This window comes from Chelonia mydas, chromosome 26 (genome assembly GCF_015237465.2).
Source record: "Chelonia mydas isolate rCheMyd1 chromosome 26, rCheMyd1.pri.v2, whole genome shotgun sequence".
NCBI classification, from domain to species: domain Eukaryota; kingdom Metazoa; phylum Chordata; order Testudines; family Cheloniidae; genus Chelonia; species Chelonia mydas.
Genome location: NC_057859.1, coordinates 3402045 through 3419472, shown reverse-complemented (window position 1 = coordinate 3419472; position 17428 = coordinate 3402045). Strand labels below are relative to the sequence as shown.

Here is a 17428-nt window from a genome sequence, read left to right as displayed (position 1 = left end):
GGGTGTTGATTCATTATCAGGTTAGATTTTTTTTCAGCAGGCTTTCATCAGTAAATATTGATTTAAACTCCAATACCAGAAGATTTAGTCATAACATTTTGGCAGGAATTATGTGATAAAGATCTATGGGTAATTACTTAAGAGGATTGCCTCCTGATGGCCAAGCTCCTTTGTTGTCCGCAATAGCGGAGGGGAGTTCAATGGTATGTAATAATTGGGATGCGGGCCTTTTAAATTTTAGGGAAGATGCGTGACGGTTTCATCAGATGAGTGGATTCGCATTAGAAAAAATCCAGTGGGAAAGGCAGCATATGAAATTGCAGTCTACTGAAATGATCCAGCAGTACTTGGAATAAGCATCTGAGTTACAGTTTTGACATTTCATTATAGAAATAAATAGGTCTATCAAACCGTAACATTTCATTTCTATTCTATGATTTAATCACTTTCCTCTCCTTGCTCTTGTGTGTATATTACGCATATACATGTACCTAATCTTTTTGTGTGTGTGTGTCAGCACCATAGATATACGCGGATAATTGTCTGAAAAGCAAATATACAAGTGGATGTGTCAAACTGAGGTATCATGGCAGAGGCTTAGGACAATACAAATTTAAAAACCAGTTTGCAGAACAAAGTTCCATAAATCATGAGCATGTATCTTTTAAGAAAATCAAAATGTACAAGTGAAGAGTCCCAGCCCAACAAATGATACCCATAACTCATCACCACAGATATCAGTAAGAAGTCAATTTCTTGACACTCAATTGTATACACACAAATATATTACATATATGAAGTTTGCCATGGCCACTAATGCTACATAATTTAGGCAGCAAATCAACTCGACAAGGCAGTATAGGTAAATTCTTATTATATGCACACCTCTTCATTTATCCTTCCTCTGATAAACTGAGCCCATGGCACAGCAATGCATTTCCCTGTGGTACTACTCCCTCCCACTTATTCAACTCCTGTATTTTTGGGGGTGGGGGTCTCAAATTGTTTTAGAGAAACAAAGCTAGATTGTAAAGAAAACTGGCATTTTGAGGGACAGCTGCCAGATTCTTTAATGTCCATGAAGTTCACTTCATTGTCTAAAAATGTATCTGTAGCAAGACATGATAGATAGAAGGTCAGTTTCACATTCACAGAAGTAACAGCATAAATTCCTTTCTAATCCTTTTGTTTTACCTTGCCCCTCTTTTTTTTTTTTTTAGGAATCTCTCTTACTTTGCTACACAAAGCAGCCCATCTGCTGTCATTCTGGACCTGTGGGAAGCCCGACATCAGCATGATGGTGACCTTGACTCTCTTGCCTGTGCCCTGGAAGAGATAGGACGGACACACTCCAAAGTCTCAAATATTACAGAAACTCCGATTGAGGAGACCGACTTCAGCTACAGCAGGCAAAACGGACTTTAGTCATCTCTTTTCCATCCAAGAACCGATGGCCAGATTTGACTTTGACATTAGCAGGGAGGAAAGAAGGGTTTTATGCACATTGCATACAGGGAATTAGACCTTCATTTCTACCACCTGTTTTTTATTTGGAGGAGCAGAAGAAACCCCAGAGTAAATCAGCACAGTAACAAGGCAAATGCAATCATCTCTGCAACTCCACAATCCTCCCAGAATTAAAACTCATGTCAGAGTATTGAAAATAAAGTCTACTTTTCTATGATTCCCAGGGGCTGAGAGGGTGGGGAAGCTGTAGATATCATGAAACAGTAATGTAACCCAGAGAAAAATAAAAGGAGGCAGTGGGGATGCTCTATGACCAAGAAGTTATTGAATATTTAGAGCCACTAGAATCTCTGGGTTCCAAGATTTGACCACATGGCTTGATTCTCCATTGCCTTGCACCTTGTCAATTTACAATTAAGAGGGTATAAAATACTACCATGCTGATGTGGTAGCACTGTGCATTCGCTTTATACTGGTGTAAGTGAACTCTATATATTGCAGGGCTCCAGAAAAAAATCAGACCCAGGGTATTCAGCCATCCTGGGAATTGGAACCTATACAGTTTTATGTATGTAACTGATCTCAAGCAGCCAATCCACTTCAAAATTTGATCATGTAATTAACGTACACATTTGCTGTAGAATTTTCCTGGTCCTTCTAATAGCAAAAAGTCCCCCAAACTCTTTTTTGTGAAGTTGTTCCAAGTTTAATGCAGTAAAAAGCAGCACTTTTATAACAACCAACTGCAGTACTGGGAATAGCCACACCTGTTTTAGCAAATTTGTACGTTCTTGCATTGCTCCTAATTTCAGGGCTAAGCCTAGACAGTCAATCAAGGCAGTGTAACTTTGGCCTGGTTTCAGGTGGAAATAGAAACCAAGCCAAACATTGATAATCAAAACTGCAATCAGAAACAATAAATCCAAGGGCACACCCAGAAATTGGCCCACTTTCATCCTAAAGGTTTTGTGAACTGTGGCAGAGTTTCACAATCTGAGCTCTGCTGCGTTTCATCTGGTTTAGTGATGTTGATGCAAACAACAAAACGGTGGAAAACCAGAGAAAGTTCCCTATCTTTTAAAAATAAGCTACAATAAGTTACACAAACCAAAAAGGCTGTCTCTCTCATGTGTGTTCTAATGGACATGGTGCAGAACAAGATCTGCCCATGACATCTGTTTTAAATCAGCTCAAGTGCCAATTATGGCAAACAGATCATCAGTATTGGTGGTGTGGGCACAAATCTGTGTAGTTCAGGAGTATCAGTCATTGGAGCCCATTTTATTGTAACAGTTTCAAGAAGATGCAAGAAATTAATTTTTTATAATCCGGCAGATTTTAGAGAGGGGGCTGGGAGCAGCCTGACAAACCAAAAAGTAGTTTACAGAACATGCACCCTAATGATTATCTGAAGCCATTTCTTCAAATAAAATTGCAGTTGTGGTTGTACAATTAACAACCCCCTTCCAAGCAGTGACTTAGCAAGTAACTGTTCATTTTCACTGATCTCCAGTACAAACCTTCCTTGCTTCCCCTGCTCAGCAGTCCAGAATAAATACTTAGACAACCCCACTGAGAGACATGGGCCTGAAATATTTCTTGCATTTCATTTCAAGCAACATAGTGAGTTTTTTTTTTTAAGATACCTTTCTTTTGGCAATGGGAAGCAGCAGTGGCTCTTAAATGTGCTTAAAACTAACAAAATTCCAGCCTATTCCTCAAGAAAGTAGCAAACCTATCACTTGTCATAGCACATGGCGCTCTCTTTAATACAGAAGAGGAGGAACTGAAGTTACTAGACACAAAATTCAAAGAGTCAGGGATTAAAAGTTTCAGCCATGACACCAAGAGAAAAGAAATATGTACTGTAGTTTTCTTCAAAACATACTAGAGTATATTTCCAGCCGTTAACTTTTCTCTCGACTTCTAGCCATTCACACATTTTGGTAACTAACCTAAGCCAATTTGAAAAAGCAATCAAACTAAAGATTCCTAAAGTCTCTCTCTATATGCAGTAATGTATTTGTCATTCCAAATGTTCTGAATGTTTCCTTGTTGATTTACAAATATGTCTGATGCACACAAAGCATATAGGGGATAGAGGCAGCTGCTACCGGGAATCTGGAGTATAAAGCTTTTCTCAGAAAATTTAGGGTTTGCTGTATAGAACTGCAGCTGTTTCTAAAAGAAATGCCACACCGAGCAGCCGAACCCTGCTTACTGACATTCATCATGTGGATAAGGTTACTGAATGCCCTGTGAAGTCTGTTTAGCAAAAGTTGGTCCCTTATTGGGAGTGAGAGAACTCCGAGAACATGCACTGTGAGTTATTCAAAAGCACTTCTGGAGAAGGTCTTCATACTAAAGGGAGCTGGGGTGTAAACCAAAAATCTACAGCCTGATCCAACGACCATTGAGGTCAATGATCGTCTTGCCACTACTGATTTCAGTGGGCTTTAGATTATGCACCTGAAGAGGAACAGCTCTGAAAGTCAGTTTCTTGCAATCTTTTAGATACATGAAACTCAGGCTCTTGCCTCAGTTAAAAGACTGTGTCTAGTGTGGTTTCGACCCTATTTACTCATTTTTGCCAGATTTCCTTGTTTGTCTTTTGAGAGTCATTTCAATTAAGAATGCCAACCTTTTCTAAATGCACAGTGGTTCTGATGCCCTTGTAACATCAAGGAAGCTGGAAATGGAAATGCCACAGAATGAGGAAAAAAATTGACTGCTGATCTCAGAGTTGAGGTTAAAGTGGTAACCAGATTCCTGGCCAGCTTTATCTCTAATGTGACCCTATCTGGCAGCATGTCAGAGTCACAACAGAATGAGACACTTCTGATGAAATGATCTCTCCTGACCTCTTTCCTCCATACGTAAAATCACCCCCGCCCCCAAAAAAACACGTTTTGATATTTGCAAATTATAGTCACTTATTTTTGTGCCCCTCTCCACTTCCATCGTTTTGTCCATTACGAGGAATGGAAATGCCATCACTGACAGTATTTTTCCAAATCACTCAAAAGCAGGAAGGTGCTGGAAATCTCAGCATTTCCAGACCAAAGAGTTTTAGAGAAGAGAGTCCCAGTAATCATCTCCTCTAGACTGATGTTTACCCAGCAATACTGGAACACAACCAAGAACAGCCCCAGAAAACAGTCCAGGTATGTCTTCTCTGCTGAGTTAGAACAATCAGGCAAAAGCCTGACCTATCTTCCCTCCCTGTTCACCCAGTAAACCATTTCACACTTGAGCTTAGTGGTTCTTTAAACACAAGCTAGCTGGCCTAACTAGGGGTATAGATTAGAGCATAGATGCCGATTTTGCTCGGGCTTGTAACCCCCTTTTCATTAAGGACTCAGGCTAACTTCCTAGAGTGCTGAGTGTCCTCCTGTGCCTTCCAACAATTCTATCACATGCACAGGTTAGACAAGTTCCTCCACAATTCACTGGGGGAAAAAAATCCAAGCAGCTCAGCCCACTGCAGCACCAAGGGATATGTCCCCAGGAGTCAAGCAAGAAACACAGCTGTTTGCAACAGCAGTGACAGGACAATAAATTGTGTGTGACTTTCGCAGTATAGCTGCTCTTACCTGTACTAGGCTAAACCCAGATATGGGTGCAAATCACCCTGCAGTGAAGACATACTTTCTGATGCTTTACTGCGATTCTTTCCTTGTGATCATTTGTGTTAATGTTATCAGATAGTTTTCTGAAGTAGGAGAGGAGGGTGGTGGATAATCAGATGAACATGAGCTCCCAAGATGACATTGTGGCCAAAAGAGCAAATGTAATCCTTAGATACATAAACAGGGGGATGTCAAGAGGAGTAGAGAAGTTATTGCACCACTGCCAAATACAGAGGTAAACACACTTTGGAATAGCGTGTCCAGTTCTGGTGCCCACCATTCAAGAAGGATGTTGATAAATTGGTGCAGGTTCAGAGAAGAGCCATGAGAATGATGGAGGGATTAGTAAACATGCCATACAGCGATTGAGCTCCTTGAGTCTATCTATTTAGGTTAAGAGGTGACTTGGTTAGAGTCTATATGTACCTACATGGGGAACAAATATTGAATAATGGGCTCTTCAATCTGGCAGAGAAAGGTACAACACAGTCCAGTGGCAGGAAGTTGAAGCTAGACAAATTCAGACTGGAAATGAGGCATAGGTTTTTGTTTTTTTAAACGTTTAGTAATTAACCAGTGGAATAATATTTAAAATCAAGATTGGTTTTTTTCCTGAAAGATCTGCTCTAGAAATTATTTTGGGGAAGTTCAACAGCCTGGGTTATATAGGGGGTCAGATGAGATCATCACAATAATCCCTTCTTGCCTTGGAATCTATGAGCAAACACTTTTCATCTTCAAAGTGCTTTACTGACATATGCTAATTTCCTCAAGTCTCCTCCCTTCTTGTGTGTATTACCCCCATTTTAGAGATGGAGAAACTGAAGTTAAGGAGCAGATTTTTAAAATGATAAAAAAAATCTCAGCTCCCATTTGGTTACATAAATGAAGTACCCAGCAGCTCATTAACGGCATCTTTACTTACATAGCATAAATAATGCATGTGAAGTGCTTTATGCTACAGAAAACAGGAGGCTGGCTCTTGTCAGAGGGTTGTTTTTATGGAAAGACGATATAGGATACATTGTAGTTCAGTATTCCTATAGAACCATCATCTATATAATTCATATGCAAATAGCATGTGTTGAGACCCATGGGAGTTTCTGGTGTTGAGCACTTTGGACACTTTATTTAGATGCCGAGATTGGTGCTAAGCCTTTTTGAAAATCTGGCCATTCATGACTTGACCAAGGACACAAATCAGTGTCTGAGTCAGGATTAGAACCCAAATTAAATCATCTCCTCTAATCTATAGACCAGGCTGCTCTGAGAAGAAGAATGAACTATGGGGAGCAAAAAATGGAGACTTAATCCTGTATAGAACTTTAAAGTTCTCTCTAGTGGGCTAGATTCTGATCTGGTGAAAAAGTCAAGTCCAATTTACAACGCTTGAGTACAGTATCTGCCTTTATGTGTTTTCCTCCCACTAAACACTTTTTCCCTAGATCATTCAGTGCTGTGGCTTATTTAAGACTAATAGTTGTGCTTTTAAAATGATTTACAATTATGTGACCAAAATGGTGCACTTCACAGCTTCACCAGACTGCAGCATCATAAAGTTAAATTTTTACAACATTGCTTTTGCAGTCCTACTAGTTTACATTAAAATCCTTTAAGCCACAAGGAAAGGAAGGCCTCTGTAGATGTAAATGCAAACTTCATTTACCAGTGTAAGAAGTCCCATAAAAATAGGATGGTGCTCCATCCCCCCCCCCCCCCCCCAAATTGTTTTTTCCAAGGGATGAAAAGGAATTGACACACAGTTTTCTTTAAAGACAGGAACTATTTTTATCTCTGACAACAGGTATTATCCTTCTATGTGGCCTGTACACAGTTTTCTTTCAGCAGATTCTGAGAGACGATACTAAGCTTTGATCACTAAAGCAGAGGTCGCCTCTGAGGATTAAAAGCTTTATACATCATATAATAAAGTCCCTTCCTTTCTTTTTCTCTTTGAAAGACAATGCCACAGGAAACACTTTGAAATATACAGTAAATTGTTTAATTCCAGATAATGCTTTCCCACTGCCAAAAGCACAGCCTTGATACAAAATGGTGTTGAAACATGAAAATAAAAATAGTTGTGAGCTTTTGCTGCCAATTTTCTTTTCGGTTTGCGTTCCCCACGCAGAAACAAAGGACTGTATTATGGTGTGAATGGTAATTAGTTGGGAATTCATCTCAAAGTCCACAACCACCAGGAAAGATCTGAACACACGTCTTTCTAGTCCAATAGGTCCCTAATTTGAATGATTTCTCTCTATATACACAGCCCTAAGGAATTTACTCTCCGCTTTTCGCATAGTTGTAGAGCTAGTCATTCATTGACAATTTTCACTCTTTTTTCCTGTTAGTATTTGCTGAAAAATTTTCCCCATGAAGGTTGTTCATGTGGAGTATTCGTGGTCCGTAATTGGGCAGACTTGGTCATGTGACATAATTGCTCAGGGAGTGAGAAAAACTTTTCAATATAGAGAAGTAGCAACCTGACAAAGAGCACGCACGCATTTTTGTATGGATATTCATTTATCATGCTAAAATTTGTGAAAACTTTAGGGATTCCCCAACAAATACTGTAATCCTAACCCTCTTGGTGTATAACAACTCTAATACGTGTAGTGGCAAACCAGATTCAGCACTCCTATTTGCAGAACTATTCAGGAGTTATTTTTTAATATACAATCGAGCTCTACTCTCACCTTATCCAAACTGGTATGAACAGGAGTGACATCTACTTTCCAACAAGAGGAAACAAAATACTACTTTTAAGATTATGGCAAACTCTTCAAGAGTCCTTTGATATTATTAATCATAGCATAGCTGATGTTATAGTCAAGAGCCACAATGGAAAGAAAAAACGTGGTCTCCCTATTTACTGTTCTTTAAAATAAATTCTAGACATTTGACAGTATATTTTTTGTATTAGAGGTAAATACTACAGATTCTGATTGTGTTTTGTGTGTTTAGGGGGTTGATAGGGTTGTATTGTACTTTTCAAGCTATTGCAAAAGCTGCTTTTAAATGCTGTTCAGTTGTATTGAATAGCTGGTTTGTGCTTTACAAGGGAGTCTGTGGGAGCCGGGATCTGAGGGTTAGCAGCCTTCATGCCTTGCTGTCACAGGATAACTAGAGCTAAAGTCACTTGTGAAAAATTTAACTAAGGGATAGATAGGGTGGGTTAGAAAGCCACCCCGGAATTGTCATGTAGTGTACCGTAATCAAACAAGACTATACAATCACCTAGTGTAGAACTGTGGTTTTGTTAGCAGCTACTTAGTTTGTCTGCCTTCTGGTGTGATGACCCTGATCTGGAATGTCCTTTGTGGATACAGTAAGATGTCAACCCACATTGCCTGCGGGGTGTGTGTGTGTGTGTGTGTGTATATCCCACCACCTGATCCCAAAAGGAAACATGCAGCACAAAACTGAAGTTTCGGGGGCTGTGCACCAAGGCTGGTGTTAGGTTTTTGATTTGAAGGGGGTTTGGATGCAGATGCAAATAAGATCTGCCCCAAAGAAGAAAAACCTATCCTGACAAATTCTGACCTTCACCAAAAACTGTTTTGTTTTGTTTTTTTAATTTCCCTATTTCCCCCCAGTAAAGTTTGAAATTTTAGCTGTACAGATGGTTAAAAAAAATTGAAAATTTCTGCAAAGACTACTTCAATGGTACTTCCAAAATTTCAATTTATCTAAATTTTGCAATTAAAAAAAAAAAAAAAAAGTCACCCAAGATTTATTCCCCCCCAGCACACACACATCCCACTTTCAAAAAAAAACGTTTTACTGAATCTTACAATGAAATTCTTTGATGCATCACTAACCCCACTTCTTGACTGGAAGATGAATTTACCTCTGTCCCAAATTACACTGGGGAGATGGCATGCTCCTAGAAGATATTTTGGGATGGGGAAAGGCTGATCTCATGGGATTTGTCACTTGGGAGATACAGCAGCTTTTTGCCTTCTCTGAGTTAAATTCATCTCAGTTTACATCTAAATACAGAAGTGCGAAATACACACATTTAATCAATTTTGGGGATGTAAAGTTTGATATCACTCAGTCGTATCTGGGCTTAAATCAGAAGTTTCGTGCAAAGTAGAGCAAGTTGAAAAAGGAGTGTTATGGCGGGAATTTGCAAAAATGTCCATGAAATCACCCCTCCCTTCTGTCCATTTGAAAGAACAATGAAAATTTATCAAAAATTCGAAATCTTTGACCAGCCCTTTAGCTAACAAAAAGGGGGTGGAGAGGGGAAAGAGGAATTTCATGAAAATGTAATTATTTCCCCAAATTTTTCTGAAGTTTTGATAAAGATCTCAAAATTCAAAAAATTTCAACCAGCCCTACTCTAAAGGTACTCCTCTCTTACTCCCCTTCGTTTCTGCATTGAACAGGGTCTGAAAATTAGCAACTGGTCCTGTCTCCTCCCTCTCCCCTCCCACCTTTTCAAGTGTGTTTGGTACTGAAAAAAAAAGAGCCCAAGTTTGAATGCTTTCTTTAACATGAAACTGAAGGAGTGAGGAAATGAGCCAGAAGATCAACAAGCGACCGCATGGCCTTGGCTTCATACCACACTTTCTGTGCCTTGTACTATCAATATAAATTCTGAATGTTGTACAGTCAATACTTGGGAAAGACTCCTTGGAAAAGGCTGCACTGGCGTCTTTTTTCAATCTGTGTACATAAATATACATATATATACATACATATATATATATATTTGGTAATGCCAAACAGCTGTGTTATATTGTATTGAAAAAACAAAATAATGGACAGTTTGGATGTTTTATGTAGAGTTTGCAAAAATTGTCTGGCTATAGCCTTTTGAGATAACTGTACAGACCTAAATTACTGCATATCAGTTATTTATGAATAAAGAGTCTTTTATTGACATCTTAGATTACTCTACGAGTGGCACATTAATTTTGTGAGATAAAGAAAGACATTCCAGTAGGAGAGCTCCAATACTTTTGTGGTTTTACAGTGAGCCTCAGACAGAATCTGTTAGAGTTTAGATGGGATAATGGAGTACAGTGGGGGTCTTCTTATAAAGACACTTTCCCCCTCATATACATGCTGTCTACATGACTGACTAGAACTGAAGTTCACACAGCATAATAATAGTAAGTACATTGAAACAATCCAAGAATATCATTCTACTTTTCATTACAGGATTCACTGTGGGCTTAAGTCATCAGACTTTCTGGTGACTTCAAAATAATTTGAATTTGTTCCTGTATCAAAAGATCACAGTAAGTGGGTTCTGCCATAACATGAATGCATCATTGAAGACATCGTATGATGAACTTGCTTGTATTGTTTATATTCCCACAGCACCTAGGAATCTTTGTCATGGATCAGGATCTGATTGTGCTAGTCACAGACCAGGGCACCCTCACGCTAGGCGCTGTACAAACACACGCACTGTTATCGGTCTTACACTAGCTGGAATATGCAATATCTGCCTGTGTGTATATTGAAGATTCCTTCTGGGGCTTCAGCTATCTCCTCTACTGCCTGAGCAATTAGTGGTTGCTCCTTAAATTCTTTCCCCTCTGCTGCACGCACACACCTTTTCATTTATGAAATTGTCAGCAATTGCCCATGCCATGAAACGGCCACCCATTACACAGATTAATATTCACAAAGTAAGCTATCATTTATCCCACTTCAGAGAACAGATAAATATCCTCTGAGCAAATATAAGGTCCAGTCCTGTTTCCCTCAAGTTTAATAGTCCCCTATTGTTTTCAAAGGCGCAATATTGCTTCATGTCAGGGTGGCCGAATCTAGCCCGTAATAAATCCATAGCAAACGGTAAACCCTTTCAACACACACAACCCCCTGGTAAGGAAGCCTTGGGTGAGTGTGATACACACTGTAGTACCATTATAGAAATAGCCCTTTCTATTACACACTAAATCCGTATCATGATAAGCAAAACTACTTCTTCCCACAAATTCTGAGCATATTTCTCCTAGCCGTTAGTACTCTGAGAACACAGATACATTTGTGTTAGGCAATGCTAACTCACTGCTGTGCCTGCTGCATGATTTAGTAAGATTTTATTGGTATGATGAGCTAGACAAGCATAGGCAAAGTTTAAAAAGAAGGGGCAGATACCTCCAGTTATGTGTCACAGGTAGGTAAAATCAACCCAGGACAGGGCTACCCAGTGTTTGAACCCCCGGGTCAATTTGCCAGTGTTGTCCAATACAGATCTGGAGACTGGTTGCTACACAGTGCAATGCAACTTTTCCTTTCTCTCAGGGTCAGGTACAGTTTTACGTGTCTGCTTTGTGATGGAAAGTCTTTTCTCATGCCTGTTAGTTCCGGACACCTCACCCTTTTCCTATTACTTGAGACAGTGGAGTAGAAAGTGAGGTTCTGTTTTGTTATTGCCAACTTCCAGATCTTTAATACAGAACCAGTGCCGCACCCTGCCAGGCCATTGCTATCCTGTGATGGGCACCAGAGAGCAGAAGCTCTGTTTGTCAGCAAGTTAATAGAACCAAGCGTTTTCTCTGGGTCTATTGTACCAAAGGATCTCCAATGTTTTCATTAACATGTAAAATTAAGTGTCATTCATTTAATAGATCAGCACAGCACATTTATGAATAGCTGGATGCAGCAATGCTTAAGTAAGTGATTATAAAATGCATCATTAATGCATACTTAACAGAGGATGCTAGGACAAGCTGTTATAAATCAAGACATTCTTCAAATATTTTATTACATTCATTTAAGTTATTATCAACCATGCTATCATATGCCATACAATGTAATGGCCACACTTTATAATAAATGGAGCCATCATCGTAAATGCCTTTGATATTCATTGTAGTATTAATCATGATTAATTATGTTTATATGGAGGTAGTGTCTAATATTGTACGAAGTCCATTGTATTGTGGTTTAATGAACAGCCACTTAGAAATTATACTGCAAGTGGAGGTTGCTGTCAGATTATTCCTCAATAGAATGATGGGCTCTGCTGAACAAAGAACTGGGGTGGCAGTCTCATTATTTACATGCCACATCCCTTCTGTGCGTGCACACAGCTCATTAGCCCATATTTAATCCACCAGGGCCAGATATTCAACAGCTCCCATTCAAGCACTGACATACATGGCCAGATTTTCGAGACAACCGGGGAGCCCTCATTTGCTCCAGGAGATCCCGCCTCCTACACTCTGGGAGAGGAGCACTTTTTAAAATATGGTTTCCGATGCCTATCATGGCATAGGTGAAAAATTTCCCACTATTTGGCCACTTTAATTGGCCCTGATACTGTAGTATACTAACATTCAAGAGGTCAATATCTGAGCTGTACAGTGCAATAGCAGACAGATGAGTTGAACGGAGCAAAAAAATAAGTAATTTCTTATTAACATTTCCCTAAAATAGCTGTTAAAGAAAGACTCAAGCTAATTATCATTTGAATACTAATTGGGAGGGGTTTACATGGAGGCAACAGGTTTAGGTAGGAGTACGTGACTCAAAGGGAATAGAAGAATGAGGTACTCTAATTGGAAGCAGAAAAAGGATTGGGGGATTCAGCTTGAAAGCCAGGTGGGGGACCATGTCCACATTGCAACATAAGACCAGAGTTAGTGGAACTTGAGTGTAGACGCTCATGCCCAGCATCTAACTCATTTGTGACCCCTAGGTTAGGAATTCTTACCGCCTGGGTCCCAACCTGGAGCTCCAGCATCTACATTGCATTACTCAGGCCTGAGACCAGCCGCCCATAACCCAGACTTTCTAGCGTCCTCCCAAAATGTGGCCACTCTAGCCCTTTGTTCATGGTGCAATGTGGGAAATCTTGACTGTGCACCCAACTTGACCGTCCAGAGGATGAAGAAAGTTGGGCCGTGGGATTACGGATACTTTTGGCCAACTCCCAGAGTACGAGTTCAGTAGGTCTGCTTCTATACTGCAAACCAGTAGGGCTTGAACCCCTTTTCCCCGAGGGGTCCTGGGACACTGGGTCTGAGCCCTCGGTTAGCAAAATTTCTGTGTATATGAGGGAGAGGGGGTTAGGCTTGAGCTTGAACCATGGGTTTAGTACTGCTATGTAGACATACCAATAATAATACCCAGCTGTTATATAGCTGTTTTTATCTATAGATCTCAAAGGTCCCTATCAGTATCCCCCCTTTGAAAGATAGGGAGACAGAGGGACGGAGCAGTAACTTGTCCCAGGTAACACAGCAGGCCAACAGCAGAGCCAGGAATTGAACCCAGTTCTCCTGAGTCTCAAAGGGGGGTGGCAGAAAACAAAGTTATTGTGTTAGTAAAATTAACTTGCTTTTTTACACTTGGCTTATAAAATCATTGTAATAAGATAGCTCCTTTCTCCTGATCATAGTTCAATGCCCTTTCTGGGATAAATTAATCTGCTTTTCTTTCCCTCATAAAGTCTGAGTGTTTGGGAACCAGATTATCACTGTGTTAAAAAAAAAAAAATCTAGCTCACCTCCGATTTTCCCTTTTAGTATTACCAATGCAATAGATTACAGTATATTAAAGGTGCCATATAAAAAACAATTTATTAGAAAGTTTTACCCAGTGTTCCTCACAGTAAAACTTTACGGTTATTGCACCCAATTCCAAATAGCATTAATAAACTTTAGTCACTGAAGAAAGAATCTAAGGGCTGTGGGGCAAACGGATGGGGAGGACGTTGGTCAGCAAGTTTAATGTAACCAATGGGTCCTAGTGAAATGATATTTTCTTCTGGTATTTCTAGCCCAAACCATAAGCAGTGGAATTGTGCCCCTCCACCCCCACCCAAATCACCTAAAATCCCAGCCCCAGTTTGTGTGACTTACAATGTCCCAGTTATGTGACTCTTGAGGTGTTTGGCCAAATCCAAGTCCAGACCTTTAGCGGTTCACATCTCATCCATGTACGTCTTCAATATTTGAAGGAGGTGACATAATGACACGCTATGCCATTTATCTTGGCAGTTCACTGACCACTGAAATGTTTACAAGCTGTGTCATAGACTTTTATTCCCATCTGTATCCCAAAGGAGAAACTTACTATACACCTGTAGACTTAAGGTCCAGCGCAGTGTTGTCATCTTTTACACTAGTGTGAAGTGAGTTTGAAACAATACCATTAAGAGGCAGCATGATTCAGTGGATAGGATAACAGACTGGGATACTGACTTGGGTTCTATTCCCAGCTCCACCACTGACCTGCTGTGTGACCTTGGGCAAGTCACCTCACTTCTCTGCATCCCTGTTTATCCTCCCGCCCTTTGCCTGTCTTGTCTATTGAGACTGTAAACTCTCTTTAAAGAAACAGATTGGTTCTTACCATGTATTTGTACCCATTTAGCTTAACAGGGCACTGATCTGCTATATATAAATAATACCATTCTCATTTGATGCAAATGACCACTCAAGATGCTGGGCAACAGTGAATCAGGCCCTTAATATCCAGAATCACTCAGGAGAAAAAAGACCACAGGTTAAATCTGTTACCATTTTGAAGGCTAAATTCTTCTCTTTTAAACAGCCTTTTATCTAATCCAATATTAGACAGACATCTTTCCCCACCAGAGTAAGGAGGTAATCTTTACTGATGTAATTAAAAACACAATTATTCTCATCCCTCACACGTTGTAGGTACTTAGGAATTGTTGGAGTATTAAGGCTGATTAAAACATATGCTGTTGGTAGATACCTGTTTCCAGTGTTCATGGAATGTTAATGCACAGGCTCAAGTATGATACCACATTGATCCATCTAAGAAGAGAGTGGAGACAGGGTTACCCTTGGGCACTACCAGAGGAAGATCAGTACCCTACAACTGTAGGCGGCCATAAACTGGAATGCAAACAACTAATAACCTTTATTTCATATGTTGAGGGGCCCATTGATACTGACTAGCAAATCCATTTCAGTCTCTAAAAACTGAAGATATGTAGCTCTCAGTAGAGATCTGTGTGGGGAGTGAAGGGAAAGTTTTGAGGACCCTGAACAGGTGCAGTAATAAGTCCCTTTTTAAAAACCACATAGTACTGTCCGAGACTAAAGATGACACTAAGGAGTTTGAGAGCCAAAGTGAAGAACTGGGTTGATCTGTAATCAGCCTCATAAGAGATTAATTGCTAATGAATCCTGCCTTTTCATTGCCATAAAACAAACTACATGAAAATCCATTTCAGGAATATCCTCAACTCTAATTTCATCAGCATGTGACTGTAAAATTCACAGCAGATAAAAGCCATGCACTAGGGGGAGCACCAGTTAATTTACCAGTCTATGCTCAGATGTGCACCGTTGACAAGCAATGAAGGAAGTTAACAGAAGAGAAGCTGTTAGTTTGTGCTCTACTGAAAATGCAGAAAACTAAACTAATATTTCCCAAATTAGGAAAGGACTAAAAATGACCTGGTTATTTTCAAGCTGATTGGAGGATGTTAAATAGAGATAGATGAAAATTTTCAATTTTCAACTCTTGTCAAAATTTCAAAAAACAGTTTAAAATCTTGTTAATTTTTTAAAAGCTTTAAAAGCTCCAGTCTTAAACAAAGGAACAACAATATGGTTAAGTATTGTATCAGAGATGCCCTCTAAATCAAGTCCTGAAATTAAACTGATGAAAAAAAAATGTTCAGTCTGACATATTTGCCCATAAATATTGAAAGATCTCAATGTTCTTAAATCCGCACTAAGTGAAATATTTTATAAGAGCAGTAAACCTGGTCTGAAGATTACTCCCTATGTCCAGTAAAAACTATGCTGGATTTCTGCTACTACTCTAAACTCTGAAATACTGTACTTGCAATAGATTATATTAACTGCTCCGTCCCCCAACAAAGAAAATACAATGTTTAACATATTCTTTCTGTGTTGTATGTTCATTTGAAGAACGATAGCGGATGTAAGGAACAGATAGGCAGAGACTCAGTTTTAACCAAACATATAATGATGTGAGATTCTCCAGTTTTCAATTTTTCCATCCTTCCCCATGGAGCCTGAGAGAAATAATGAATGGGGGGAAATGAGCTGCTTTCACAACTATAGCATGTATGGTCACTTACAGAGTCAGCTGAATGAACCCCCTGTGATTCATGATTGACATAAACTTTCTACAAGTCCCCGTGGTGGAGAGCCAAAGACTCTGTTACAATATGTTCCAAGCAGCTGTTTACGAAGCTATTGCAGAATGTTTGGTGAGAGGGGCAACTTTGGTAGGAGAAGGGGGACACCAGGGGAAGAATGAGTCTGTTTGTTTTAAGGCCATTTGGTTGCTTACTCAAATCCTCGATCCCTTCTGTTGTGACAGGAGGCAGCTCTGTAGAGAGCTACTCTCGGTTACAAATACCACAGACTAATTTCAGCTAAACTGAATAAATCCCAAGCTGTCCTCTGCTGAGAAGTTTTGTGCATTTTTTTGTTTGTTTCCCCTTTAAATGGGAAATATTGGTTTGTTTATATTTATTTAAATGCTGAATCTAGGATTTGCTCAGTTTCAGGGCCATGTTGCCTTTATTTGGGTTTAGATTTATTTTTACTTTGGTGGCTTAAACTATTGCAGCATGGCTTATGTGCTGCCTAGATCCATATCTCTAGCAGTGGCCCATACATGTAGCCTCAGAGGAAAGTAGAGCCTTAATAAGTCACCTAGAGCCAAATGAGCACTATTGTAATATTTGGTGGTGTAGGGTTGGGAGGTGGGAATTCTTATTAAAGGCCCGGGTATGCTGGGGGGGGGGCCCTCTGTGTGCCAGACTCCCTGCTCCTGTGTGGAAGGGGGTTCAACTGTCTCCATGGCACTGCTCCCCAGCTCAGGGAGGCCTCTTCTCTTCTGGTCCCAGTGTTGGGAAGTAGAAAAGACTGCGTAGGTGAGGGGCAGAGCTGGTGGATGGGGTGATGCACACCACTCTCCCCAGCACTTTGCAACTTATCCTCAAAGTTCAATACTGCCTGCAGCTGTATGACCTTTTCCATGGAGCTCTCTTCTCAGGAAGGGTCCCCCAACTGACTCAGGCTCACTACGGGGCCAAAATAGCAGTGCAGACAGTCCCACTTGGGCTGGAGCCCAGGCTCTGAGACCCTCCCCACTCACCAGGTTTCAAAGTGCTCAAGCTCCAGCCCAACCAGGCAAGTCTACACAGCTATTTTTAGACCTGTAGCATGAGCTCCATAAGCCTGAGTTAGTTGATCAGGGGGGCTATTTTTGCGGTTTAGATGTATCCTTAGATAACTGAGGGAGCAGGACTCACCATAAAGGATATCACAGGCAGAGAGCTTAGAAGAGTGAAAAAATTGAAAGGATTGAATAGCTTCAGTGGTTGATGGCAATGGTGG

At 40.1% G+C, this 17428-nt stretch overlaps 1 protein-coding gene across 8 annotated transcripts in view; it reads left to right on the top strand.

Moving 5' to 3' along the window:
- UNC5D (unc-5 netrin receptor D) overlaps positions 1 to 9628 on the top strand; it is a 412207-nt gene extending 402579 nt beyond the window's left edge. For all 8 annotated transcript variants that reach the window (XM_043536305.1, XM_043536308.1, XM_043536304.1 and 5 more), the window contains one exon: positions 1221 to 9628. In XM_043536305.1, coding sequence (XP_043392240.1) covers positions 1221 to 1425 — 205 coding nt within the window. In that variant the 3' untranslated portion in view covers positions 1426 to 9628. The remainder of the gene's footprint in view (positions 1 to 1220) is intronic.
- Positions 9629 to 17428: the final 7800 nt, after the last annotated feature.